Raw genomic sequence first — 27,688 nt, 5'->3', positions numbered from 1 at the left:
CCCCTGTAAGTCGCTTTGATGCCTCTTGCTTTTGAATATAAAATTCCTTTGTTGGAGGACGGTTAAAAGGAAAAAGAAAAACCCGCTGTTAGAATGCAGTTTATAACAAGATCACAGAAAAGCCAAGCAACAGAGCCAGTACATGTTTACAGCGATGGTCTCGGAAGACCAGAGTTCAAAGTCTACTTAGGGCACCACTCCCAGCTAGCAAGCCACATCCACAGACCAACCTTCTATGGCAGCAGCAGCAGAAGAAGGTGGGGTGGAAGAGGATGACTGGCCCGATTGCTGGTAAACAGCAGGTGATGGGAACAAAACCAGCTCCAGATCCAGCAGATACTGGGCTGGTTTGGCACCCCCGACAGAATACCCGGTTTTGTAAGAGAGCCTGCTGGGTCAGGCCAATGGCCAATCCAGTCCAGCTTCCTGTTGTCACCATGGCCAACCAGATACCTTTGGGGAACCTGCAAGAAGGATGTGAGCACAAGAGTGTTGTCCCCTCCTGCAGTGTCCAGCAACTGGCTCTCAGAAACAGACTGCCTCTGACTGTGGAGGCAGAGAACAGCCGTCATGGCTGGTAGCCACTGATAGCCTTTTATCTTCCATGAATTTACAGCAAGGACTTTTTTCTGGCCTCCGTTGGAGTCTGGCTTAGCTGGCGGAGCTGAGTGGAAAGGCATGAAATGCCCTGTTGGCGCTGGATTGTGATACCAGCCATGAAACTCACTGGGTGGACCGTTCACTGTCAGCCTAACCTACCTCACAGGGTTATACTGAAAATAAAGGCAGAGGGGAGGACTAGGCACATGACCCTGAGCTGCTTGGAGGCAGGCTGCAACAAGATGTTCCAGCCAACCAGCCATGGCATCTTCCAGGAAACTCCATTTCTCCTCTCCCTCATTCTTCCGTTCCCCCACCCCTCTAACAGGCAACCAGCAGTGGTCACTGACCATGCTGACCTTATTGGGCAGTTCTGGAGAGTTGCTCTCCTTTAAGGTTTTATTGTCTAAAGACTTACAGTACTGTTCTTTTGCAAGGTTGGGAGAACCTCCAGCCCTGCCCATAGCTTTCTCTTGTGCATTGATAGTTCTGTTTTTGGTTACATACGGATCTGTATTTGGAGAATGGATATATAAGGTTTCCCCTCGTTTCTCAACTCAGGACCAACCTGTCTTCTTAAGTCTGTCCCCTGTGGGCCAAAGACAGAGAGCACTCAAAGCCTGGACCATTGCCTGACAACAAGCAAAGGGGACAGTGAGTTTTTCTCCCTGGGCAATGAAGATTAAAAATAAAGTTGGATACATATGACATCCTATCAAGTCTCATTAGCTGGAATGAGAGTGCTACTTGGGCTACATTAAGCTGAAGGGTAATGCAGATTTGCTTTCTTTTCTGCCTTTTTTTGTTCATTCCAACAGGATTTAAACTGCCTTATTACATTTTTATTTTGTTTTATACCATGCATTGCATCATGTTTTTCTCAATGACAATCAATGGCTATGCAAACCCAATGCAATGGCAATAAATTTTCCAATCCTGGCTATGTTTCATCCATTGACAACTGTTTTGGGGAGCAGTGACTAGGGGGAATTAATTTAGTGGGGAGAATTTGTTCCATCTCTTAGCACCCCCCAGGTTTTTCTTCTTGGCAATAAGCAGAATGGCAGCTAATGCACAAAACTAGATTGATAGAGCCTGAGTTGCTGTTGTTGTTGTTCACAAAAAATATACTGAAGTGGCTGTGTGATTGTTAAACCCTGGGCTGATTTATTGATTGCATTTATTGATTGCATTTCGATCCCACCCTTTACTCCAATGAGCTCCTCATTTAATCCCAACAACCCTGAGAGGTAGGTTAGGCTGAGAGGCAGTGACTGGCCCAAGTGGGGATTTGAACCCTGGTCTCCCAGATCCTAACATTCTAACCACTGCATCAACAGGAGCCTAAGGGGTTAAATGCATATTACAAGCAGTTATGTGTAGGAGAGTCCTAATGTGGTTGAAGCTGCTTTGGGAGAATTCAGAGTGAAGGAGTAAAAGGACAGGGGACCTTATTCCCTTTCCAACTCCCCACTGCAAATTGCCCCTCCAACCATTTTAACCCACCATGGGGTTATAGCCATAGATATAGCGGAGCCTTCTCCTTGTCATGCTAGCTTTCTATGATGTCCCGTCCGCCCCCCATGGAGCTGCATTGCCCCATTTGCAATCTGAAATTCTACAGTCCAAGCAGGGGTTCACCACCTTTTCTACATTTTGTGAGAATGGGGCATGAAAAGGGTTTGGAGGAAGTTTTCTGCAGGTACCTCCAGAAGTTGTCAGAACTGGTAGCTGCTACTGTCACCCAGAGTCTGAACTGCTAGGGGCTACCATCACCTGGACGCTTCTTGCAACATGGTGCATTGCTCAACACTTTCTGTGTGACCCCACAAACTCACAAATAAGTATTATATAAAACAAAATGATCACCATGTGTTTTGTACCTCACTGTGTCCTTCAGGAGAAATATGAACATGTTGTAAGGTGGAGACTACTCCTTTGCACCCCCATAATACTTTTTTGGGAGAAGGGGATAGAACTAGAGAGAATCACAAAATTGTAGAGTTGTAAAGGACCCCAAGGGTCATCCAGTCCAACCCTCTGCAATATGGGGATCCCAAGTAGATCATACATGACAGATGGCCATCCAACCTCTTCTTAAAAATCCCCAAGGAAGGAGAATCCACCAACTTTCAAGGGCGTCTGTTCCACTGTCAAACAGCTATTACCACCAGGATTCCATTGCTCCCTTTCGCATTTTAAAGGAACAAATATTGACAAAATATCCGAAAAAGGAAACTTTGTTGTTAGATCTGTCTTTAAAAGAAAAGAACAAATAGAAGTTTTTCCCCTAGAGGGAGCCTGTGAAACTGTAACCAATTCTGAATCGGGGAGCTTGCAGCTGCTACAGATTACGATCGTGGGAATAGACTTCTGACCTTGCAGGACAATGTATTCAGAAGCTCTGCTGTGTGCTCTCTGTAAAACAAGTGCCCTACTGGAACAGCTACATGAGAAGACGGACTTGATGACTGATGCGATCAGAAATTTTGAACAGGCAGTGGGAAATTATATGGAGCCCACCCAGGAATCAAATCAGGAGTGTGCTGACAGAACAGATGAGGGAAGAGGATGCTGTTGAATCTTGGGCGCCAGGGATGGAGGGAGCTGCGGCCCAGCAGAAACATGAGTTCTTGGATTTGACAAATGAACTTGGAAAAAGCCAGATTTGGAAAGATAAAGTTTGGCTTGGTTTGGAAATGGGGGGTTGGATAGACCCCCCTACGCAGGGATGTTTGGACTTTTCAAGTCTGGTATTGGGCCGTGAGATGTTTGGGGTTGTGGGGGCTCTTAAATTTGGAGGGACTTTGAAACATGTTCTTAAATACCACATGGAGTTTAGTGTGGACTATGGAAAAGGGGCTGATTTGTCGAGAAGGGTCAAAAACATTGTTAAGCTGGAGTTCCCACGAGTGAAAGGAGCAGGAGACAAAGGAAAATACAGCTATAAATATGAAGAAGAGCCGCGGAAGGGACATGGAAGGGACTTAAGGGCCTCGGATATAAGATTACCAGGTTAATGCGCTAGACTGATGGGATAGAGAGGACTGACAAAACCTGGGACCAGGAGGAAGAGACGCTGGATGAAGATTGGATTGTTTTTTTATTTTTTTTTATTAGGATTCTTTTATAAAATTGATGAATGTTAGAAAAATGTTGGAACGAAATTATTTGGCTTTAGCAAAAATATTTAAAGAATTATGTAAGAATATTATGGTTATGAAAAATTGGTAAAAATAAGTCTTACGTTTTAAGTTTTAAGGTTTTTTTATAGTAAGATAAGATTAAAATAGATTAAGGTAATGTAATGACAGAATATTATGAAATATGGAAAGGATTTGCTGCGACAACAACTAGGATACAAAAAAAGGGAGGAGGAGGAGGTCAAAGAAAGAAGGTAATGACAGTTAAGGATTTGAGAATATTGGATTTGTTTTTAAATGTTTGTAGTATATTTTTTGATTTTGATTTTGATTAATTTGTATTGTTTGAAGTGGTTTGTTTTTTCTTTGTTTTTTCTTTCTCTTTTTCTACTTTGTTTTCTTTTGTAATTCTAAATTTTTTTCCAATAAATATCATTTAAAAACAACAACCAAACAAACAGCTATTACCACCAGAAAGTTCTTTGTGATGTTTAGCCAGAACCAATAACTTGAAATCATTGGTTCGGGTGCTACCCTCTGGAGCAGGAGAAAACAAGCTTGCTCCATCTTCTATGTGACAGCCCTTGAGATATTTGAAGATGGCTATCATATCTCCTCTCAGTCTCCTCTTCTCCAGGCTAAACATACCCAATTCCATCAACTGTTCCTCATAAGGCCTGGCTTCCAGACAAACATGGGCTGAGTATTGATCTAGGTGTAGATCTCTGTACTGAAGCAAACACCAACTGCTGAACTCTACAAAAAATCTACTCAACTTGTATTCGCCATACATTACTCACATCACACGAATTAGCCCCAGATCTGCTTACATTACCTGAGGCATTAAGTGAGGTGATCCTTGAGAAATGGCCAACTCATTTTTGGGCATACCACATAGGAACATGATAAATTACGTGTTAGACCTAGACCACATGCTCTTGGCCAGTCTATGCAGCTCAGCTCACGATTCTGCTACATGGTACAATCCCTTTTCTTCTCTATACGGAGTTGTCAAACCCACAACTAATGTCATCTGCTCTGATGATCTTTCCTAGTAGCACTTAACCCACTTTGTGCTTCTTTCCTCTGAAGCGACTCAATTTAAATTGCCACTGTGTCTTTGCTCCTACTTTGACTCTCTCAAATAAACAATTAATATTACATTGTTCTCTCTAAAGCATTCATCTCACTTCCTCTTTATCTGACACTGGCCTTGTACAAATAATCCTTTCTTTATAAAATGAGCTCCGCTATGCCAAAGGAAAGCAGTGGCAGACATCTAATCAGTTATGAGATTAAAAGAACATGATTTAACTGGTCTTCCATTTTCTCACTGAATAGCTCTATGTGCATACCTTATTAGGGTCCCATCTCACACTCATCAAATGTACCGCTGATGGGGGGCAGATGGCAGTGAGGGGAGACTCAACTCTGCCTCAATGTGTGATGGGTGTTTAGATGGAACACTCCTAATGAAAGTTCTATATATTTTTTAGGATCAACCAGAGTTCACAATGAGGTGAGCAAGCTTTTGAGTTACACAGTGTTCTCCTCCAAGTTACAGAGTGTTCCTTTCTAGGCTCAATGTGAAAAAGATTATTCTGGAGCGAAAGCAACCTCTTAGTTATTTCCCAGAATAGCTGTCTCTGTAGTAAGACAAAAGGGACAGAAAGCACCCACACATTTTTCAGATTAAATGGTTTGCTACTCCGGAGCAAGGGATTTCTCAGCATCCAGTGGGCCCTTTTCCCCACATGCATGACCAACACTTGACAATTGCAGCATCAAGTGGAAACTTGAAAAGATGTATGAGCACAGATGCTGCCAACCAGATTCACGTCATTGCTCAAACACAACGGCGTCAGCTCACAGATTCAGGTGCACATTGAGTGATGAAGAATCAAGTTATATACATAAACATGTGAACTACCCATAGCTGGCAGACCTGGTAGTGCCTGGGGGAGGGTCACACATTAGGTGAAATTCAGTAGGTGAACAGCAGCGCACAATCTTACCTACCGTATTTTTCGCTCTATAACACGCAGTTTTTTCCTCCTGGAAAGTGAGGGGAAATGTCTGTGCGTGTTATGGAGCGAATGCCTACAGATGGCAGGGGAATCCGCTGCAGTTGTGAGCAGTCCGTGGCTCTCTTTCAAACTGCAAAGCGGGTGTAAGCGGCCCCTGTCAGCGAGCCGAGCCGGGGAGGAGGGAGAGAAGCAGATCGGGGTTGGTTGCTTTAAAACAACCCCGTGCTCTATGTCCCTCTCTCTTCTCCAGTGAGCTGCTAAGTAGCAGCAAAGCTTTTCAGCCAGCCTAGCCGGGAGGAGGGAGAGAAGCAGATCGGGCTTGGTTGCTTTAAAACAGCCCGTGCTCTATGTCCCTCTCTCTTCTCCAGTGAGCTGCTAAGTAGCAGCAAAGCTTTTCAGCCAGCCTAGCCGGGAGGAGGGAGAGAAGCAGATCGGGCTTGGTTGCTTTAAAACAGCCCCGTGCTCTATGTCCCTCTCTCTTCTCCAGTGAGCTGCTAAGTAGCAGCAAAGCTTTTCAGCCAGCCTAGCCGGGAGGAGGGAGAGAAGCAGATCGGGCTTGGTTGCTTTAAAACAGCCCCGTGCTCTATGTCCCTCTCTCTTCTCCAGTGAGCTGCTAAGTAGCAGCAAAGCTTTTCAGCCAGCCTAGCCGGGAGGAGGGAGAGAAGCAGATCGGGCTTGGTTGCTTTAAAACAGCCCGTGCTCTATGTCCCTCTCTCTTCTCCAGTGAGCTGCTAAGTAGCAGCAAAGCTTTTCAGCCAGCCTAGCCGGGAGGAGGGAGAGAAGCAGATCGGGCTTGGTTGCTTTAAAACAGCCCCGTGCTCTATGTCCCTCTCTCTTCTCCAGTGAGCTGCTAAGTAGCAGCAAAGCTTTTCAGCCAGCCTAGCCGGGAGGAGGGAGAGAAGCAGATCGGGGTTGGTTGCTTTAAAACAGCCCCGTGCTCTATGTCCCTCTCTCTTCTCCAGTGAGCTGCTAAGTAGCAGCAAAGCTTTTCAGCCAGCCTAGCCGGGAGGAGGGAGAGAAGCAGATCGGGGTTGGTTGCTTTAAAACAGCCCCGTGCTCTATGTCCCTCTCTCTTCTCCAGTGAGCTGCTAAGTAGCAGCAAAGCTTTTCAGCCAGCCTAGCCGGGAGGAGGGAGAGAAGCAGATCGGGCTTGGTTGCTTTAAAACAGCCCGTGCTCTATGTCCCTCTCTCTTCTCCAGTGAGCTGCTAAGTAGCAGCAAAGCTTTTCAGCCAGCCTAGCCGGGAGGAGGGAGAGAAGCAGATCGGGCTTGGTTGCTTTAAAACAGCCCCGTGCTCTATGTCCCTCTCTCTTCTCCAGTGAGCTGCTAAGTAGCAGCAAAGCTTTTCAGCCAGCCTAGCCGGGAGGAGGGAGAGAAGCAGATCGGGGTTGGTTGCTTTAAAACAGCCCCGTGCTCTATGTCCCTCTCTCTTCTCCAGTGAGCTGCTAAGTAGCAGCAAAGCTTTTCAGCCAGCCTAGCCGGGAGGAGGGAGAGAAGCAGATCGGGCTTGGTTGCTTTAAAACAGCCCGTGCTCTATGTCCCTCTCTCTTCTCCAGTGAGCTGCTAAGTAGCAGCAAAGCTTTTCAGCCAGCCTAGCCGGGAGGAGGGAGAGAAGCAGATCGGGGTTGGTTGCTTTAAAACAACCCCGTGCTCTATGTCCCTGCCTGCAGTTTTTTGCTGTCCGATTTTGGATCAGCCACTGTAGGGGCTGTGTGTGTGTGTGTGCTTGAGCTATCGTTCTCCTCCTCCTCCTTCCTGTTCACTCTCACAGCGCCCCAGCTCTCTCCTGCGACTTTAGAAGTGATACTCTGTGTGTCTCTGTGTGTGTGAGGCATTGTTCTCCTCTTGCTTCCCCTTCACTCTCCCAGCGCCCCTGCTACTTCCAGCGCCCCTGCGACTTTAGGATTGATATTCTGTGTGTGTGTCTGTGTGTGTGTGTGTGTGTGTGTGTGAGGCATCGTTCTCCTCTTGCTTCCCGTTCACTCTCCCAGCGCCCCTGCGCTCTCCTGCAACTTTAGGATTGATACTGTGTGTGTGAGAGAGAGGGCGGGGGATCGTTCTCCTTCTCTTGCTTCCCACTCCCAGTGCCCCTGCCTCTCCTGCGACTTTAGGATTGATACTCTGTGTGTCTGTGTGTGTGAGAGGGATTGTTCTCCTCCTCCTGCTTCCTGTTCACTCCCCCAGCGCCCCTGCGACTTTAGGGCGACTTTAGCATGGATCCACATGGATCCTCAGGATTTTTGCATTGGGCTACCCCAAACTCACCGTCAGATCACATGTCTGTGGCCACAGCATGAACCACAAAAATCATACATCCACTGTTTTGTTTAGAATATTTTTTTCTTGTTTTCCTCCTCTAAAAACTACGTGCGTGTTATGGTCTGGTGCGTGTTATAGAGCGAAAAATACGGTAATTCCTTTCTCTTCGAACAGCAAAACTGAATGCTTGGGAAGACCAACCTTAAAGATGGAACAAAACAGTGATAAACAGTGACTAAAAGAGTAGGCAACCATCGCCAGACAATGCAATTTGTGAGACCAAAGATAAGAGCAGACAGATGACACAGATATGGAATGAAATGGGTTGAAAGTGAGAAGGATCTGCTTTGCAGGAGAAAATAGAACACACCACCATTAGGCTGGCAAGGCAATCAAGCCTGCAAACTCAGAACACTCCAAGGATACATCCAGGTATACACAAAAAGATCCCAACAGAGGCACCCGACCAGCAACAATTGCAATCAGGGCTGCTGTGGGGCGGGGAGAGCCATTTCAAAGTGGAGCCTGATTTTTTCTGTGGGGGTATTAATTAGATAATTCCAGAGTGAAGCAGACCATTAGCAATCAATTACAACAAAGCACTGGCAATAAATGCAGATAATTAGGCTCCCAAAAAGTAATTATGTTTGTTCCACTCCACTGAACTTTTTATTTTAATAGTAATTAACTTAGGGTGGGGGAGAGAAAGTTTGAGTGACCTGCTGTGCCCGGCCCCAGCACACATGAAAAATGGAAGGATGGCCAATTCTAGCTGTGAACTCATCGGAATAGACCTCTTGGGCAAAGGAGGAAACTAATGCCTTTTTGGCTTTTAAACGGTGATAAATCAGAAGGGTTTGCCACAGTGTAACAATGACTTGCCTGGTTCATCTGTTCAACGATGTTTAGATCTCTTGTTTGGCTGAATCATACTTTGTGTCATCTCTGGCCACGAATGAGATCAATGGGAACTGCTATTCTGAGCAAGGAAATCCACGGTGAAATGAACCATTACCAACTGCAGTGGCTACGCTAAAGAGGCAACCCATCAGGGGGTTCATCCTTCCCATCAGATGCCCTTTGGAGACCCTATTGAATGAGGCCACAGCCAGGCCGCCAGTGTCCCAGAACTGTCTTTAGTAAGAACACTTTTACGTGTTGCATTAACATCTCAGACCTGCCTGAGGAGCCAGTTGGCCTTTTGCTGCTGCAACATTATTGAAACTAGGCTCTGGTCCAGGATCACTTGAGAAGACCAAGCCGACTGGCTCAGGGAGGTGTCAGATCACACCCTTGGAAAGCCCCAGGCTATACTGAGTACTTCTCTGCAACATACCCACCTCATTGGCATAATTTATGCTGACCTAATGCAAAGACAGAGAAACCAGACTTCCCTCTGGCCCCCAAAGATGCTATCCTCGCATGCAAATCGCCCTGGCAAGACTCCCGTGAGGGAAGGCAGTTTGAATTTCTATTCTCCTCGCAATTCTCTCTCTAATTATGTCCTACATCCAGACTGTGCTTTTGGAGTGCCCAGAATTTGAGCTCAAAGCAGTAATTCTAAAACAGGGGTCAGGAAACGTTTTCAGCAGGGGGCCAGTCCACTGTCCCTCAGATGTTGTGGGGGGCTGGTCTATATTTTGAGGGGGGGAATGAATGAACTCCTATGCCCCACAAATAACCCAGAGATGCATTTTAAATAAAAGCACACATTCTACTCATGTAAAAACACCTGGCAGGCCCCACAAATAACCCAGAGACGCATTTTAAATAAAAGGACACATTCGACTCATGTAAAAACACGCTGATTCCCGGACCATCCACAGGCTGGATTTAGAAGGTGACTGGGCTGGATCCGGCCCCCGGGTCTTAGTTTGCCTACCCATGTTCTAAAAGGTGACAGAACTAAGCATCATAAATTGGGGAATTCCTGCTTCAGGAGAAAGGGTAGAATTAGACTGGAACCTCTCAAAAAGAAAGAGGAAAGCAATGGGAGATTGATTCAGGAATGAGAGGAAGTCCTCAAAAGCCTCATCGCTCCTCATCCACAAACCCACCAAGAATAAAGATCAGCAACAAGGGATGGTTTTCTCTTTTAATTAGTCATGTTAAACTAATGACCACCAGGTCGCTGTCTCGGAGGAAACAACAAAAGGCACACACACAAAAGAAAAAAAATCAAATCAGAATGCCTGAGAAAACAATTCCAGGTTAGGGAAGCAACTTGAGAGACACTGCTGGGTGTTTGAATGGTGGAAAGGCCCTCACCCTTCTCATGCCTTCTGGTGCCTTCATTGGACGGCTTCTCTTTCTCGGCCCAGGAGGAAAAAACAAAACAAAACGAACAGAGGTGGGCGCAGTCTGAAGCCTGATGAGAAGAACAGCAAGGGTTGGCCCAACGCAAGGAGAGGACCTCAGCCTAAGGGAGCAGATCTGCCCCAAGAGGTCAAGGCTTGGCACTAATGAGGCTGCGCCTGCTGGCTGGAAGAAACAGTTAAAATGAAAAACATTCTCCATTTTCCCAATGAAAATCACAATGAGACAGTGGTGGGGGAGAGATAGAGGAAGGGAGCTTAGGAGAGAAGCCATCTCCTACCTCCTCTGAACAGTTCGGAAGCCTTGCAGCAAGATGCCCATCTGTCTTCCCCGCTGCTCAAGCAAAGGACTAGATTCTCGCTAGGGCTGGAAGAAGGAAAGCCAGGAGGTGCTGGCAAGGACCCTTTTCCTCGCTACAGCAATGTGCAAGGGAGACTTGCTACAGCAATGTACAAGACTGGTCTCTGCTGCTGCTGCTGCTGCTGCTGCTGCTGCTGCTGCTGCTGCACTACTTGAGAGCAGAGGGCTGCCATGCTTGTTATAAGGGCATGCTGGAGTGTGGAGGGGGTAAGGTGGGTGCTCTTCAGGTCAACTTCCACCTGGTCCAAGGTGCCTGTTCCAGCAGAATGTGCCTCTCTCTTCAAACCCTTCACTTCCTTGGCACTGGATGTCGTGCAATGCTGCTTCACTTTGGAGTCAAGTTTTCTGGACAGAAACAAAATGCTTATATCGGGGGTTGGGGTGGAAATGAGCTAGTGCAGATGTGCTGACAGCTCTGACACCCTGGTGACCGGGGGACGCAGCAGGCCCACTGTTATTTGCAACCTAGGCAGCCTTTATACGCTTGGGACGCACGTTATAAATATAAAATCATATCTGCTACAAACAGAAGACTTATATTGTACATCTTTTACCCATATACACAAGAACACAATATACACATAATGCCTTGGAGGAATGTCATTGTCACAGAAAGGATTTCCTTTTCGAAGCACAGCTCCCCCACCCTTACGCCCTCCGGTTCAACACACACAGTAGATCAGTCAATCAATCAATCAATCAATCAAGTCAATCACAGGAGGCGTCCTATCACTTGTGTCATTCCCAACTGTGCGTGGACAAGACAGCCTTGGAACACATACGAGCCCCCGTATGCAGAGAGGCGCGATTGCGCAGGAGTGGAGTGTTACGCGAGTGTGTGTGTGTGTGTCTCTTGTTAACCTTTTGAAATGGTGCACTTCTTCAGACATGTGGAGTGAAGCTAAGCCCTGAGAGCTTCTTGTGTCCAACGGCACTGCCATCCCCTGGGCAGGACTCTTTGTAAGGCATCTTCATTGGGGACTTTGATTGAACAGCATCTGAAGAAGGAGAAGAAGAACACAGGCCCAGCTGGGAGTGTGTGAGTGTGTCTGTGCTTAGGCGGGTTAACAAGAGGCTGCAAGGCTTAGATGACCCACGCTGGAGCTTGGAAAGGCAGTCAGAGGCTCAGTTTATTCTTACAGCCCCTGCCCGCCCACCCTGCACCCTGGGCTCAGGTCACCGTCACAGCACAGGACACAAATGGTAGTTTGAGTGGCACATCCACGCACAGAGTGGTAGGCAGGCACACGCAAAAGTTAAGACAGAGGTCCAATGTGAGCTTTTTACAGCAGAGTGGCTCCTGGTCAGTGGCTCCGAGGACTCGGGTGATGCAATGCCACAGTGATTGGGATCGGGCCAGCATGATGGGGAGCAGAGGCGGATCCCTGGCCCCTATCGGCGGTAGTGATTGGGCGCATCTGCAAACATGTACTTGAGTCTGTAGGCTTCGGCGAGGAGGAGTCCAATCTCTTCGTTGCCCCAGTGTATCGTGGGAAGGTTTTGTAGCAACATTAGAAGGCCCTGAAATTAAGACAGAAACTTGGGTACACAGAGAGAAGCAAGATGTGGCTCTTGGTTTTTTGTGTTTGTTTGTTTGTTTTAAAAAGCAAAAGCCCTTTTTGTTCTTTTGTGGTTTCACGTGTTGAGATCTCTACAGCTATGGCAGAAACCTATATCTGTGCAGTCTTGTTTCAATTAAGTATGAATCACAGCTACTGATTTACTGATTTTCACTTTAGGGGGGAAAGAAAAAGTGGTGATTTTGACAACAGGCAGGGGAGAATGTAATATATTTCAAATATCCAAACACAGAATACTTGGGACTTCCTGTAACAGGTGACGCACTAAGTTTACTAGATCCCCAGTCAGGGAAAGCATTTTTTTAAAAAAGCCTGGATTGGGGAATTTCATGCCCCTAATCACATGCCAGAGATATCGTTGCTCATGCTGCCATCTGTTGCCTTACTCTAGACAGATACATCCTCAAGCAGGATAATTATGCGGCATCCTTTCCCAAATGTAGCTGCCTTCTGAAGATTTACCTGGAAGTCCTCTTCATCCAAGATCTCTTTCCTCCACTTAATCAAGAATGCAGCGCAGACATATAAATGGAAATGAGAGAATCCCTCTGGCTCAGACTGGAAAAAAGACACTTGGGGTTAAAAAGAATGGAATTAGCATGGGTTTATTTTTATCACGGCTTCTCCCCAGTTTTATGGGGCTGTATGGATGTGAAAGAACTCTTTTATGTCTTCACATGAGTATGCTGCCACACCAAAGCCGGTTTGTAGTGCCTGCTCCCGTATAAGACTTTTTCTGGGAGAATCCCTACTGAGCACCATTCTCCAACCACAAGGCTGGACAGTAAACAAGCCAACCCACCCGTACCTGGTAAGTGTCCCAAAGGCGGATGGTGCAGCGAAGAGGAAGCTCCCGCATCAGTAAGTTGTTCATCCAGCGGAAGGCGAACTGCAGGTATTCCACTTCATACTTCCTAAAGTGATTGTGTACCTGCTCTGAAACAGCACATGCCATTTACACGGCTGAATATGGAGTGTGGCTCATACGCCGCGTCTCAGGAAGCTCCACTTTCAGCCACAGTCTCTGTTCCATCCAACCAAATCCCTCCCACATAACAAGCCCACGCCAAATGCCTCCCGCAGGCACCGTTCAGATGCTTCAGCCCCCTTCTTCTGATGAATCACATATTCTCTTGTGTGCCTCTCGGCTCATGGCCTCTCACCCACCCCCTTTCCCCAGCAGTGTCCCATTTCCAAGACCCCTTAATGGCATCAAGCTAACAGATTTGACCCCCTGGTCTGACTACTACCTAGCGCTGCCGCCTGGTTAAAGAAGCTTCCAGAAGCCTGCTTTCCACTTCGTGCATTCCGCCCTCAACACCGAGGTGAACCCACAACCGTTGCAACTCAGTTGGAGATGTGAACAGTTAAGAACTTGGCAAGTTCGACTTCCCCTCTGGTAGCTTGAATTTCACCTACCATCGATACGGCTGACAAGTTCCTCCAGTGCTTTGACTTTCTTTTGGATCCCCGGCTGTGCAAACGTGTAATTGTCCTGCAGCAAAACACATGGTGAGTTTAAGAGGAGCAAGTCCAGCAGATACATGCGCCATTGTTTCCCTTAGCCCAGTGTTGTACACGGTGGAAATGCCTTCTGAGGGCAACAAGAAATGCCAAGAGGTGGAACCTGGGACCTTAGACCTGCAACTTTTCCTCAGCTAGGAAACACAGGTGCTATAAATCACCATTTGGATGGTAGCAGTGGTTCCTGAAGGAGGAAAAATAAAAGAGTGGGGGGGCAGTGACAACCATTTTTCTCTCCAGTAACAAGCCCATTTTCTCAGGAGTTTGTTGAAGTAATACAGCAAGATAAAAGCAAGGAGAATGAGAGAGGCAAGGCTGATTTGGTTTGGGGGCAAGTGTGCCTGGAAAGCTCCATTCCTCATCAGAAAGTGAGGAAGCTCTTTTCTGTTGGCAAGCGACCTCTAGATCTACAAAGAAAGGGAACCACTACAGCTTCAGAAAAAGCCATTTTGAGGTGGAAACATGCCCAATCATATGAAGGAGGAAATCTATGCCAACGTTTGTGAGAGCTTGAGGAAAACGACGCAGAGCTCACAGAGCAAAATTTCATTTGGATGAATGTATAAATAGGAAAAGGAAGCAGGAGCCTTTAGCTTGAAGCTTACTGGGAAGGGGGAATCCTCAGTGAAAATAAAGGAGAAATAAAGGGAGGTGTCTTGGGCACTACTGAGAAGTAGGCCAAGGAAGGAAGGTTTAAAACAGGGATGGGGGATCTCGGGACCAGGGCTCAAATATGGCCCTTCAGACCTCTATGAGGCCCTTGAGGTTCTCCCCAGACCACACCCCTCACTGGCCCTATGGCGGACCCTCTTTGAGTGTTTTTGTCTGGCCTGGATGCATCCCTAATAATCCCTAAGCAATAATACTTGTTGCTTCCCTGGATGGAGGATGGGGGGTTGTGTGAGTGTGTATAGAAACTAGGTTACTATACAAATGTAAAAGTCATGTTTGGATGCTCCTCCTGAAGTGTGGGAGAAGGAAACATGATCGGGATGATTAGTACTGAGATGATGGGGAATGCAAAGTACGGAGAGATGCAGGGAGGCAAAATAAGTGCTGCCTAAGAGGAAACTCCTTACCTGTATCCCATCTAGCAGTTTGCTCATACACCAAAAGCTGTCTGCTTCAATGCTCCGCATCACATCCTGAGACAGGTTTGTTACATCAAAATTTTCCACGTCTTCTTCTGAAAAACAAAGGGAAGCAGGCTTTGGGGAGAGAGCAAGGCCTAGGGGTTTATTTATTTTTTAATAGCTACCCCACTCTTATTTATTTACATCTCACCTTTTCCTCCAAGGAGTTCAAGGTGTCTTACATGGGTCTCCCCACCCGCCTCATTTAATTCCCACAACAACCCTGTGAGGTATGTTAGGCTGAGAGTGAGTAACTGGCTCAAAGCCCCCAGTGAGCTTCATGGCCGAGCGGAGATTCAGACCCTAGTTTCTCCCAGGTCCTAGTCTGACACTCTAACCCAGGCTTCCTCAACCTCAGCCCTCCAGATGTTTTGAGACTACAATTCCCATCATCCCTGACCACTGGTCCTGCTAGCTAGGGATCATGGGAGTTGTAGGCCAAAAACATCTGGAGGGATGATGGGTCAGGGATGATGGGAATTGTAGTCCAACAACACCTGGGGACGCAAGGTTGAGAAAGGCTACACCACACTGGCTCTTTTCAGCTGCAAAGGCTTGCAGAGTGGCTTAAAGACTATATGCAGGGGGAAAGCAAACTCGGGTGCTTATGTTTTAAGTTACATAGAACCACCCTGGGATCTTTGGATAAAGGGCAGTATACAAACTTGGGGGGGGGGGTTAATCATTGCAACTGACCAGCTGGGATGGAAACAGTTCTGGGAGAGGAGCCAAAAGGAGCTGGTCTCTCAGAAGAGCAATGAGGTGCCCTGCTTCCCATCTCTGCTTTTGCCACAGCCTGATGAAATGCTTAATGCCAAATGCGGAATATCTGTCTTCTTTGCTTTTTAAAAAAGCATATATGAGCTGCCAGCTGAGAGAGCCACCCAGAAGTTTGATCCAGAGTTACAGCATGATCCTGAAGGAAAACCCTGAGTCAAGGGAAAGGTGGTGGACGCAGGCAGTAAGGAGGATAAGAGGGGGTTAAAAGCTAGGTGTGAGATGGAAGTGGGGTGGAGTCACTGTATATAGGGAAAGGGAGGAGCAAAAGGGAGGAGATTTTGAAAAGGGAGGGCTGAGACTCAGGTGGTATCCGAGTGCTGAAGGTACAATTGGCTAATCCCAAGGTCAGAGCTGGAAGCTGAGCAGCCAGAGACCATGCAACTGCATCCTGACTAGGGGAGACAGCAAGAACGGCACTTAATGCCCCTGGGGGAGACAACTCAAAGTCTTGCGGGACTTAAAGTGGGGCACACAAAGGGTGCAAGACATTAACTGGGCTCAGTCTCCCCTGAAATGTGCCTGCATTCCTGTTTATTGGAATACCTCTGTTCAGTTGCTGGGCTGCACCAATCTTTCTGCATCCATTAACTAAGGTCAGGCAGGGAAACCCCTGCTAAAATGAAGGTGGTTTTTCCTCTCTTTTAGCAAGGGATTCTTGAATCAAGAAGAGGTCTGCACTGGAATCCCCTTATAAAATTGGGGGGACACACCTTATAAAGCCCTAACTCCAAAGCATCTTACACCTGATGTTGTTGTGATGTCAGGTGATTGACAGGTGGGCTCACCAGACCAAGCCTGATGGGGATCTGGCCTGTGGAGCCCAAACGGTTTTTCACCCTTTTTACAGGGACCCCAGATATGGAGCACTGTGATGTTGAAATGCCAGCTCCTCAAACATGTACCCTCCAGGTCCAGGTTCACTGTGACACGCAGAACTCACACGGTCCTACCTGCGACCAAGGTCACCCTTAGGCACACAACAATACGGCTTCCTAGAGCATTTTGTACCAGCACTGGTCAAACCAATTCCATCATCACCATGATGGAAGCTCCAACTCAAAAGGTGGACAGAATGGAGTGCACAACAAGTTCACAGGGACAGCTCTGCTGCCAACTTGCAAATCTCTTTAACACACTAATTCTGCGCTTGTCATCTCTCCCACACTGGTAATGAAGAAAAGTGAGACAAGCCTGGGCTGCTGATAGGGGGAATATGGACCAAGGGTCAGGATGGCATCTGTGTATATTCACTCTTTCAAACAACAGCCATGGAATCCGGAGAATCTGAACTTTTATTTCCAATAAAAGACAGAGAACCTACAACTCTCACCATCTGACCCTCCTAAATTTCAGTTGCAATGGGCTGGGCTCAATGTTATTGGGGAAACACACTGTAGGTGTTCAGGGGCTCTCTTTTTTATTACTTCACATATTCCAGGATTGTAGTATGGCATTTATGACAGGTTTCCAGCCTGAGCCTTGATGAGTCATGATTACAAAGCAAAATCTGAAATGCTATGGTCAGTTCCTGCTAAAGGCATAAAGTCTAATCTCAAGTGATTATTTTTTTTTTAAGGCTCATGAGAACTCCTGGAGTTACATAAGTTTCTGGAAGTACCTGATAAAAGACAAAGAGCTGTACATAGATCAAGTTTTACAGAAATAACTCTGGAGTGCATAGGTCTTTCTTTAGAGATGAATGAGGCAGGTATAATCTTCCTTTTTTCACTCCTCTTTCTATATAAACCCTTCTCACATTATGGTTCTAAAAACAGATATTATCTTCAGCAGCACTGCCCAGTTCTGATTCTCAACAGGGCTGGTCACTTTCCCTTCCACATTCTAAGTTCCAATTTTCCATTTCATGCCTGGGAGTGGGGTGGGAATGTAGGCCAATGGTAGTTGAAACCAAATTCTATAGTACCCCCTTCTCCCAAAAAATATATCCAAACAAACCAATATGTTGAAACGCCATACTGAAACGATACTGCATCCTTATACAGTGGTACCTTGGGTTAAGTACTGTATTTTTCGCCCCATAGGACGCACCGGCCCATAGGACGCACCTAGTTTTTTTGGGGGGGAAATAAAGAAAAAAAAATTATTCCCCCCCCCCAGGTGCGGGGCTGGGTCGGGGGAAGCCCGAGCTTCCCCCGACCCCAACCCCCAGAACAGGCTGCTATCCGCTAGCCGTGGGAGAGCTGCGCCACTTGGCGCGGCTCTCCCACGGCTAGCGGAGCGCTGTGCCAAGCCCAAAGCTTGGGGCGTGCTGAGCTCAGCACGCCCCAAGCTTCTGGGTGCAGGCAAGCTCTCCGCTAGCCGTGGGAGAGCTGCGTCTCCCACGGCTAGCGGATAGCTTCCTGAAGCCTGGAGAGCGAGAGGGGTCGGTGCGCACCGACCCTTCTCGCTCTCCAGGCTTCAGCGAAAGCCTGCATTCGCCCCATAGGATGCACACACATTTCCCCTTCATTTTTGGAGGGGGGAAATTGCGTCCTATAGGGTGAAAAATACGGTACTTAATTGGTTCCGGAGGTCCGTTCTTAACCTGAAACTGTTCTTGACCTGAAGCACAACTTTAGCTAATGGGGCCTCCTGCTGCCGCCACACCACTGGGGCACGATTTCTGTTCTCATCCTGAAGCAAAGTTCTTAACCCGAGGTACTATTTCTGGGTTAGCGGAGTCTGTAACCTGAAGCATATGTAACTTGAAGCGTATGTAACCCGAGGTACCACTGTACATTTTTAATAGCAATTGATTTTGTAGTTACAGAATTGGAATTGTTTTTTAAAATAGAGTTCCAAATTCTTCCTACTTTTTAAGGGCAGGATTCAAGCCAGAAATTGACATTCCTTGTCAATCAAGACCTATTGCTCCCCACCCCCCCTCTTGCTCCATCCATCTGTGCAAGCGTTCCGTGGTTTCTCTGATGCCAGGATACAATTGTCAAATCCATTAAAAGGCAGCAGAGGAATACAAAACTGGCCACTCTCTGCCTCAGTGGTGGCTGCCTTGCTAATGGATATCATAGAACGTCCCTAGCAAGAGATGCTTTGGCTGGCAGTGTTGAACAGGAGGTTACGCTTCACCCATGATTCTTTTGAAAAGCCAAGGACAAGCCATTCAAACCTCCTACAGTGTTAAGAGCTACTGCTGAGCAACTGGCCTAGTTCTCTGGTTCAAGGAATTGAGGGCTCTGAGCCCAGGAAGGGCAGCTGCTTTGGGATGCAGATAGGCAGGCACCGAACTCTGCAATCTAAATTCAGAGCAGGATTTGTGAGTTCGCAGCCCCATGGGAGTTAGTTTTGGAATGGATTAGCCTCCATTTCAAAAAATAAAATCCTTGCAGGAGGAAATGCATTGAGCTATTCCTTTAAATGGGAAGCGGGTGTTGTTGTAGTGTAAACCACTGAGCAGTTCAAGTTCAAATCCCTGCAACGGGGTGAGTTCCCGTTGTTTGGTCCCAGCTCCTGCCAACAGTTCGAAAGCACATCGAAGTGCAAGTAGATACATAGGTACGCTCCGCCGGGAAGGTAAACGGTGTTTCCGTGCGCTGCTCTGGTTTCGCCAGAAGAGGCTTAGTCATGCTGGCCACATGACCCGGAAAAACTGTCTGCGGACAAACGTCGGCTCCCACGGCCTATAGAGCGAGATGAGCGCTGCAACCCCAGAGTTGTTCGCGACTGGACTTAACTGTCAGGGGTCCTTTACCTTTATTCATTTAAATAAGCTGCCCTCCTCCATAGTCTTAGTTACCCTCTAACCTAAGAAGGCGACATTTTAAATCTGGAAAGTCCATTAGGATAAAATGTTTTTTAGAAAGCACGTTTCAGTAGCTAAAATGCAAGGTTTCTAGACATCCATAATTTTCAAACTTTCCAAGCGGTTAGATGGGAGAGCCATGATAGGATCTTCCATTTTATTTTTACTTAGACGCGACCACATAGGGATCTTCAAATTTGATCTACGCAGTGATGTAGGAAGAAGGGAACTTCAATTTTGCCCTCCTCTGCTGTTTTGCTTATCTAAATCAGCTCCGGCCCCAGCCACCTTTTGCTTTTCTTAGGAAAAAATAGGTACACTACTTCTGTTTCCCCCTGCTGTAGGGCAAACAGGAAAACAATGATGAAGGAAAGGGCCAAACACTCTTTCCTGCAGCTGTCAGTGAGGCCACTGTGGTGAGGTCCTACAACCTAATTTACAGGGCTGGGCCAAGGTATTTTGTTACCTGTTGTGAAAGGCAAGATGGTGCACTTGAAGGTCAGGACAGGGTGTGCGGCTACAGAAGAATATGGCTGGGGAGGGGGTTCGGGGCGAATAGCTGAGGAAAGCACCTGAGGAGGCTGCCTTGCCTAATGGTAGGACTGGTCCTGGAACAATGAGTAAAACTGGAATAAGTTTGGTATCGCATGAAGGAGCAATGGTATTATTGATTCAAGAAGCAACATAGGAGTGTCAGAAGCTGCCTTATATAGAGGCAGACTATTGGTCAATCAAGTTCAGTAATGTTCGCACTGACTGGCAGCAGCTCTCCAAGATTTCAGACAGGGACCTCTAACTAGCCCTATCTGAAGATGTCTGGGATTAAACTGCACAGAGATGCTCTATGGCAATAATGTGTAATAGCCCTGCCAGCTATTTGGAGCTTAAAGTATTAATTGCTGTAGATGGAGGGCCACAAGCTTTTGTCTTTACCCTCAGACCAATACCTCTCCCAAACACCACCATTCCAGCTTCAAGGTGGGGGTGGGGGTGGGAGCCATCACTGAACAGCAGGAAGGCACCAATGCTGTGGCAGCCCAGCAGCAAACAGCGTATGAGTCACATTAGGGTAATGGAGATGGCAGCAGGCGACTAACTGGCAATGGCAGTCGGGGAAGGAGAGTTGGGAGATTCTCCCAGGCAGCCCACCCTGAGTCTTTGAAACGCACATTGTCATCAACACTAATTGCAGCTTCACGAAAAGACTCTGCAGACTCTCAAAAGCGTAACAGCTCTTAAACAGTTTCTTACCCATCAAAGGTCTGAAAGTTAAATCTAGCTCTAAGCAATTAGTGTCGGCAGTGATGATGGACTGTCTTCACATAAAGAGACCCCTCCGCTTCCCCCATCAAACCTGAAAGGAAAGCGCCATTCACCGCAACCAGCCTAGCGGCATTAAAGGAATCTCATTGAAACAGGCTCTTCCAAGTCTTTTCAGCTCCAGTTAATTTTGGACCCCAGCAGGAGAGGAGAGCCCTTTTTGCAGAGTCAAAGGGAGCAGCGCTAGCTCAAGAAAGGAGTGTGGCTAAATGCATGTCTGCTGTGAGGTAGGTGGGATGGTTTAACTTGCGGCTGCCTGCCATTCAGCAATGCACTTGATCAGTTGACTGCCTTTTAATATTATCAATACAGCACTATAGGTGCCATTTTGAAAGTCGAAGCACTTGAGAGATAACATACACTATGATTTCATTCAAAAAGCCTACCACTCACTGTTAGGAGGGAAGGCCATTTTTAATATTTTCTTTTCCATCACCTAATACAGTAACATACCTGAATCAAAGCGGTCTCACAAAATTAAAAAGTGCACCCTTTGCTTACAGTTCCATGGATTAAAAATCTACTCCAATTAATATTGACGCCCTCTGAATAATTAAAAAAAGCTCCCATTTAAATCAAAATTCTAGGGCGGAACAAACTTTGGCAACTTCACACTACAAGGTTTATTTTAATCAGCTAAAAGACTGGAGACTCTTAAATATGTAAAACAGGAAATGACCAACAGTATTTAGGAAAACTGTCCTATTCTTTTGAGAAAAGGCTGGAGATAGTAGTAAAACCTAACAGAGAAGGATTCTGGGCAGGATGTTATTGAAAGCTGAACTTCCCCACTGGATGATTATGTGATGATCTCAAGCAAATCACAAACTTCTTTGTTTTTCATTCTTGGTTTGCACTCTATACTCTACTGTCCTTAGCTCATACTGTTTCCTCTCTGTTTATTTGTGAAATAAAGAGAGCTGCCATGGTGAATGAGAGAGAGAAAATTGATGTGATGCCCTATTTCAGACTGAAATGTCTTATGGAAATCATACAAAAGCTTTTAATTTACACAGATCTCTGTGGTTGCAATTTTCAAGTTTGCACACTTAATTATCAAGTAGCACTTCGGACATCTTAAAATTTGGTTCAATTATTTCAATGGGCAGGAACCCACAGTGGTTTAAGGGCACCTTGTTGAGTCTGGGACCAAAACCTTTGGCTGTTGCTGGTCAGATGTTCCTGCAGAATGAAGCTAGACTCAGGTTAGTAGTTAGTGCAGTGGCTAAGAAGCAAATGATCATTCTATGCCAGCAGCACACTGAAAGCACTCTAATACCACTTTAAGAGTCATAGCTTCCTCTCAAAGAATCCTGGGAAATGATGTTTGTTAAGGGTACTGAATACAATTCCTAGCACCCTTAATGAACTACATTTCCCAGGATTCTTTGAGGTGAAACAATGACTGTTAAAGTGATATAAGTGGCTTTCAGTGTATGGTGCAGATGTGACTGCTGTTTCTAGCCCTTTAAGGTTGGAGTAGATTCTCAGTTGCCTTGTGGCCTACTACTGGTAAGCCTCCCTGTAGAGTGGATTAAAGGGTGGTAGGTGGTATACTAGGTATGCATTTGATTAATTCTGTAATAAGTCTAGACAGTGCTTTTTTCTTTAAAAAATGTTTAGGGGTACTCTGACTCAAGAAAATCACCATTTTATAGTTCAAATTGGGAAAAATAAATACAGTAAATGGACAAAAGTACAAAGATTCACAAAATGTTTAGAGGTATGCGCCCCCCTCCCAGAAAAAAAAGCAATGAGCCTAGAGAGTAAATAATTTTATGTACTGTAAATCTAGATATGTAAGAGTTTCATTGCAATTACCATTTGTATACCTCTATGAAAAGTGATGCTACTGTTTAAGCTTAAAAATTCTAATTGTTGGGGGGAAATAAATAAAACAATTGATCGCATTACGGAGTGTTTTTTTTACTTGTCTGAAGTATATTTTAGACTTTAGCAGAACAGTTTGTAAAATTCCATAGGCTGAAAAAAAATGCAAAGGACTAAACGGACTATCTATGAAATGGGTGGGAATGAAGCTAGTTCCTTTCTGGAGGAGGGGAACTGGAATGGGAACTAATTCCTTTTTAGAGGAGGTAAAGTGGAACCAATTTATTTTTAAAACGAACTTTCGAAGCACTGCTCAGCAGTTACACTCACTTGTGGGACTAATGTGTAAGTAGGACTATGCTAAGGAGCCCCACTGCCTGACATAATACACACCAACACTGACATGGCATCCACACACCCCTGGCATCCACCTCTTTGCACAGGAGGCTCCCTTCTTCAGATATTTGTGCTGCGTACATGGATGCCAAAAGGTAGGAACTAGCTGGTGTGCAACATAGGAGCCAAGCCTATTCAGTGCAACCTCGCTCTCGTGCATTGCTCTTTTGCATTGAGTATAACCTCTAAATGGGGCTTCAGAGGAGGAAAAAGTTGTACCACCATCCTTTAGGCATTCAGCATCATTTAAAAGGGTCAGGGCCACAATACTTCAAGGACCATCTCTTCCTATATGAACCGACCCAGATATGGCAATCATCTGATGACCACAAGAGGTCTGGGCCTTTTCTGCAGTGGCTGCCGGTTTGTGGCATACTCTCCCTAGGAAGGCTTGCCTGGCACCTTCTTCATATATCTTTAGGAGCCAGGCAAAAACATTCCTCTTCTCTGAAACCTTTCTATGGCCTTTTAAACTGTGTGTGTTTGGGGCGCATTATTGTTTTGTTTGTTATTATGTTATGTAATCCTTGGAGGAAGGGCAGTGCATAAATTTAATTAATAAATAATACACTCAATCACAACTGTTTATACAGGCAAATCCAAGGTTAAAGTTAAGTTGTGGGCTCTGGCAAACCGTAGGCAAAGAGGAAAACTATGTCAGACTGAAGACAAGGAAATCAAATGATGGAATGTTCCCTCCTTGCAAAATAAAATGGTAAAACCTTACACAGAGAAAGCTAGCATGCCCAGGAATATTACCTCCAACATGCTATGTATGGTTGACATGTAGTAACTTTTTTTTTAATGAAGGAGCAAGAATTTCATCATGTGAGCCCAACTGTAGCCTGAAGTACTTCAGTCCACTGCAAGCTTTACTGCCACATTTATTGTCTGTAAGAACTAGGCCACAAAATAATCAAGGCTGTTTTCTCCCTGCAGCATCATTGGCCAAGGAATGACATTGGTGAACAGATGATGCACACTCATAGCTTATTCCACTAACCCATGAGACAGGGACCACATGGCACTTTGTGCAATATGCACCCATTGCTCTGGGGTCCCATCTCTCAGCTAGTCCTCTGGCATGATGTATGGAAGAATGTCCTGACTATGGGGACAAAGACCCCCAGGAGTGCAAATAAATCGCAGGGTATGACTCCAAGTCCCCTGTGCTCTATGGACCTACACTTTCTACATTATTCTGGGACCCCAAAGCTGGGGTGCAGCATATCAATAACCTGAGCGAAGGTAACAATCCTAAATTAACAAGCCCCGTGGCAGTAGGAATGTAAAGCTCAGATAGGCCTCACATGCCCTATGTGGCTGCTGCAGTGTAGCAGCATTTGTCATGGAAACAAGTAACACATAGGAGGTGGGAAGCAATGCTGCGCATCTCCAAACGCTCCATGAATACTTGACAGGGAGCCACAGATGCTCCCGGTTCCCTAGTGCGTGTCTACTGCATCTCCAAGTGTGCAGGGGATGTGTGCCACATTCCTTAACACTTTATACACACATTACATACATAGAGATGCACACACAAGTGGAGCAGCCCTTAATCTCAAGAGTCCACCCCATCCAGAATCTCTTTCCCTTAATTCAGAAAGTGGAGGCAGTGGTTAATTAACGGATTTATTGGCTCTGCATTTAGTAAGGAAAAGGGTTTCTGCGCATTCGCTTGCTTCTTCATGCGTTTTAGGGTCCAGCTCTGGTGGAAGCCTGGATCATATGAAGCCTTCTTCAAGTGAACAAAAATTGCATGCCGGTGTAAAATAGTGGCAAAGCATGAACTAGGATGCCCTGGTTCAAATCATAGCCCGGCCACAAACTTTCCAGGTAATCTCAGGTAAACCAGTCTCTTTGGACCAGATTCAATTAAATTGTTGTGCTAGCAGGAGCCAGCACAACGAGTCCCACTAGTGCAGCAGGGATTCCCCTGCCCACCAGATCAGCTCTGGAGTGTTTGCGGAACTGGTAGAACAGGTTGTGGAGGGAGGAGGGAGACAAGCAGAAATGCTAGCATGGAGTGAGTGAATCTCCTTAGTGCTACTTTGAATTCCATGCTTAGTTTTAACCACTACCACCCCCAATATGAAATATGGGGATAATATTACTGAGCTGCAGTTGTAGGGAGCACTAAGAGCATTCTAAATCACTATTTCTAAAACCCAATAATGTTCAAGTTTTATAATATTCTGCACTATGGTTTACACAACAGTTTATTAATTCTAAATAGAGAACTGCCTTATTTAAGAATTTGTACACAAAGAATACAGCTATAGAGGTGACTATAAATAAAAAATGTTCAGTATCTTAGAAACTGGTTTCAGAACTCGGAATAACATCTTAAACAGGAGCAGAAGAAGCATTTTTATTTATTTTCATTCCAGCTGCAAATGGTTAAGACATACTGATTTCTTTGCTACTACTTTGCATTTTATACTTTCCTGGAAACAAAAACTTGCACAGAGACACAAGCCAACAATATGGTGCATTGGCTCAAAAGGCCAACGCTATGCTAGCCTGCATTAACAGGAACATGGTTTCCACACCTCAAGAACTCGGCTTCACTCCATTTGTCAATGTTAAGGCTTCATTTGGAGTGCTATGTTCACCATAATGGATCACAGTTTAACAAAGGCGTTGAGAACTTGAAAATGTTTCAGCTACGAGAAAGCGCTAGAAAGAACACTGAAAAGAAATGAAGCCATTTTCCTTTTACAGTCTTTTCAGACTACTTAAGCAGAAAGCCTGAGAACACAAAAGAAGGTTAAGGAAAGTGGCTTGGGTGTTCAGTATTTAAGAATCTCAGAGGAAGAGGGGTAACAATTGTTCTCAAATGTTGCTCTAGTGAACAGGAGAAAATGAGTAAATTACAAAGCAGATTTACATAGATAGATAAAGATATGTATGTATGCATATAACCTTCTTAACTGTTAAGGAGAGCTCTGCGATGAATTAAAATTCCCAGGGAATGTGGAATCCCTTTCTTCCAGACTTTTCAAGTTTGTCAGAGCTGTATCAAACACAAAGTATTACGTCTCAAAGAAAGGGGTTTGACTTCAACTCCCAACAACATCTAGAGGGCCACCCCCAATTTAATGGATCACCTGTTAAATTCAAAATTCCTCATGGTAGTAGGTAAAGAAATATCCTCTGTATCAGTTTAGAAGATGCCTGCCCAGAAGCTAAATCTAAGAATGTGTTGAACAGGAAAAAAGAAACTGGAAAGTGTAGTGTGAAAATGAACCATTAGATCAGAGGTGGCCCTCCAGATGTTGTTGAACTCCACAGACCTCTACCCACCATAACCAATGGTCAGGGATGAAGGGAGTTGTAGTCAAACTGTGCCTTGGAGATTTAATATCCTGGTTTGTTCCAAATCCAGTAACCAGGGCTTCTTGATTCAAATTACTTCCTGGTTTGATTCCTACAAGTATCAAGGGGAGGAGGGGTGGGGCTGCATATGTAAGCAAAAATGTTGTGCCTATCTTATTCAAACATGGCTAGTATCATCTTCTTCATCTTAATCAATGGAATCATCTATCAAAAAATAAATAAATGGACCAGTTATCAGTACAAAGGGGTAGTCAGCAAAACAAGGAGGTACATGGCTGTACTACACCTACGGTGGTTAAAAACCCACTTCATGGGTTGAGCTTCTAAATTTACAATAGGCAAACCATTACTTGGAGAGCTCCTTGTCTGGTTTCATTTTCTCTGCTCAGAATGCATCTTTGTTCAGTTCACACCTCTCTCTCCATGATGCAGTAGCCTCTCGAGACAGACCATGGGTCATAAATGTGGTTTGTCAATGCTTTGTGAATTCAAATAGAATGGAAAACCACAGTTCATGCAAACCAGCATTTGCAAACCAGCTTCAAAACATGACTTGATATCTTAATTTGGTAGCCATTTGCAAACCCTGGTTTGAGAGCCGAAGCCAACTTGGACCTTTATCATCTGCTAGGGGTTCAAGGGCTACTTGTTTGTGCATGTGAGTATAAAGGCAGGGAGGTCTACCTGTCCAGAACGGATGCTACTGGCTAACGTTTGTTACTTTCAGAACAGGTTGCCTCAATTTGCTTGCTTCTACCTCTTTTGTACTGTGTCTTTTAGATTGCAAGTCTGCAGGCAGGGACTGTCTTTACCTTCCAATCTCCACCCAGCACTTAGATGCCTTATTCATGATATACCACCATGGTTTGGTGTGAAATCTGAAAGTAGGGACAGTGATGTTTATGGAAGACAGACAAATGCTGCAAGTTCACTTCCATCTGAGCTCCCCACTCCCCAACAGAGGCCATCAGTGCAAAGAGCACAATCAGCACTGAAAAACCTGAGCCAAGAGTCCTGGCAAATGAGGAGCTTTGGAAAATTCTCTCAAGCATATTGCTCAACACGAACATCTGTTCTGTAAGAACCTTCGACAGGTCCCACATAAAGAACCTGGATATCCAACATATGGCTCTGACAGGAGCTGAAAGGCAGCCAACAGCTTTGCAGCAGTCACTCAAGGCTGGCACGAAGAAGTGTCTAATGGGGCTATGATTGACACCACATCACAGGGCACGCTGCAGCCAGGTTAGGAGTAAATTAGTATCCGCATCTCTGGCTCACAATGTACGTGGCTGCCAGGGAGAGGAAAGCTCTTTGGACTC

The 27,688-nt window shown here is 45.6% G+C and overlaps 1 protein-coding gene across 2 annotated transcripts in view; it reads right to left on the bottom strand.

Moving 5' to 3' along the window:
- Positions 1-10,109: 10,109 nt before the first annotated feature.
- Positions 10,110-27,688, bottom strand: part of TBC1D22B (TBC1 domain family member 22B) — a 41,800-nt gene continuing 24,221 nt past the window's right edge. For both annotated transcript variants that reach the window (XM_081010476.1, XM_081010475.1), the window contains exons 9-13: positions 14,888-14,994; positions 13,704-13,779; positions 13,093-13,220; positions 12,747-12,842; positions 10,110-12,225 (exon numbers count right to left, since the gene is read on the bottom strand). In XM_081010476.1, the coding sequence (XP_080866602.1) occupies positions 12,097-12,225; positions 12,747-12,842; positions 13,093-13,220; positions 13,704-13,779; positions 14,888-14,994 (536 nt within the window). In that variant the 3' untranslated portion in view covers positions 10,110-12,096. The remainder of the gene's footprint in view (positions 12,226-12,746; positions 12,843-13,092; positions 13,221-13,703; positions 13,780-14,887; positions 14,995-27,688) is intronic.

This window comes from Podarcis pityusensis (genome assembly GCF_964106645.2).
Source record: "Podarcis pityusensis genome assembly, chromosome: 6".
NCBI lineage: Eukaryota > Metazoa > Chordata > Lepidosauria > Squamata > Lacertidae > Podarcis > Podarcis pityusensis.
The sequence above is the reverse complement of the archived record's forward strand: the minus strand, read 5'-3'. Positions and strand labels throughout refer to the sequence as shown.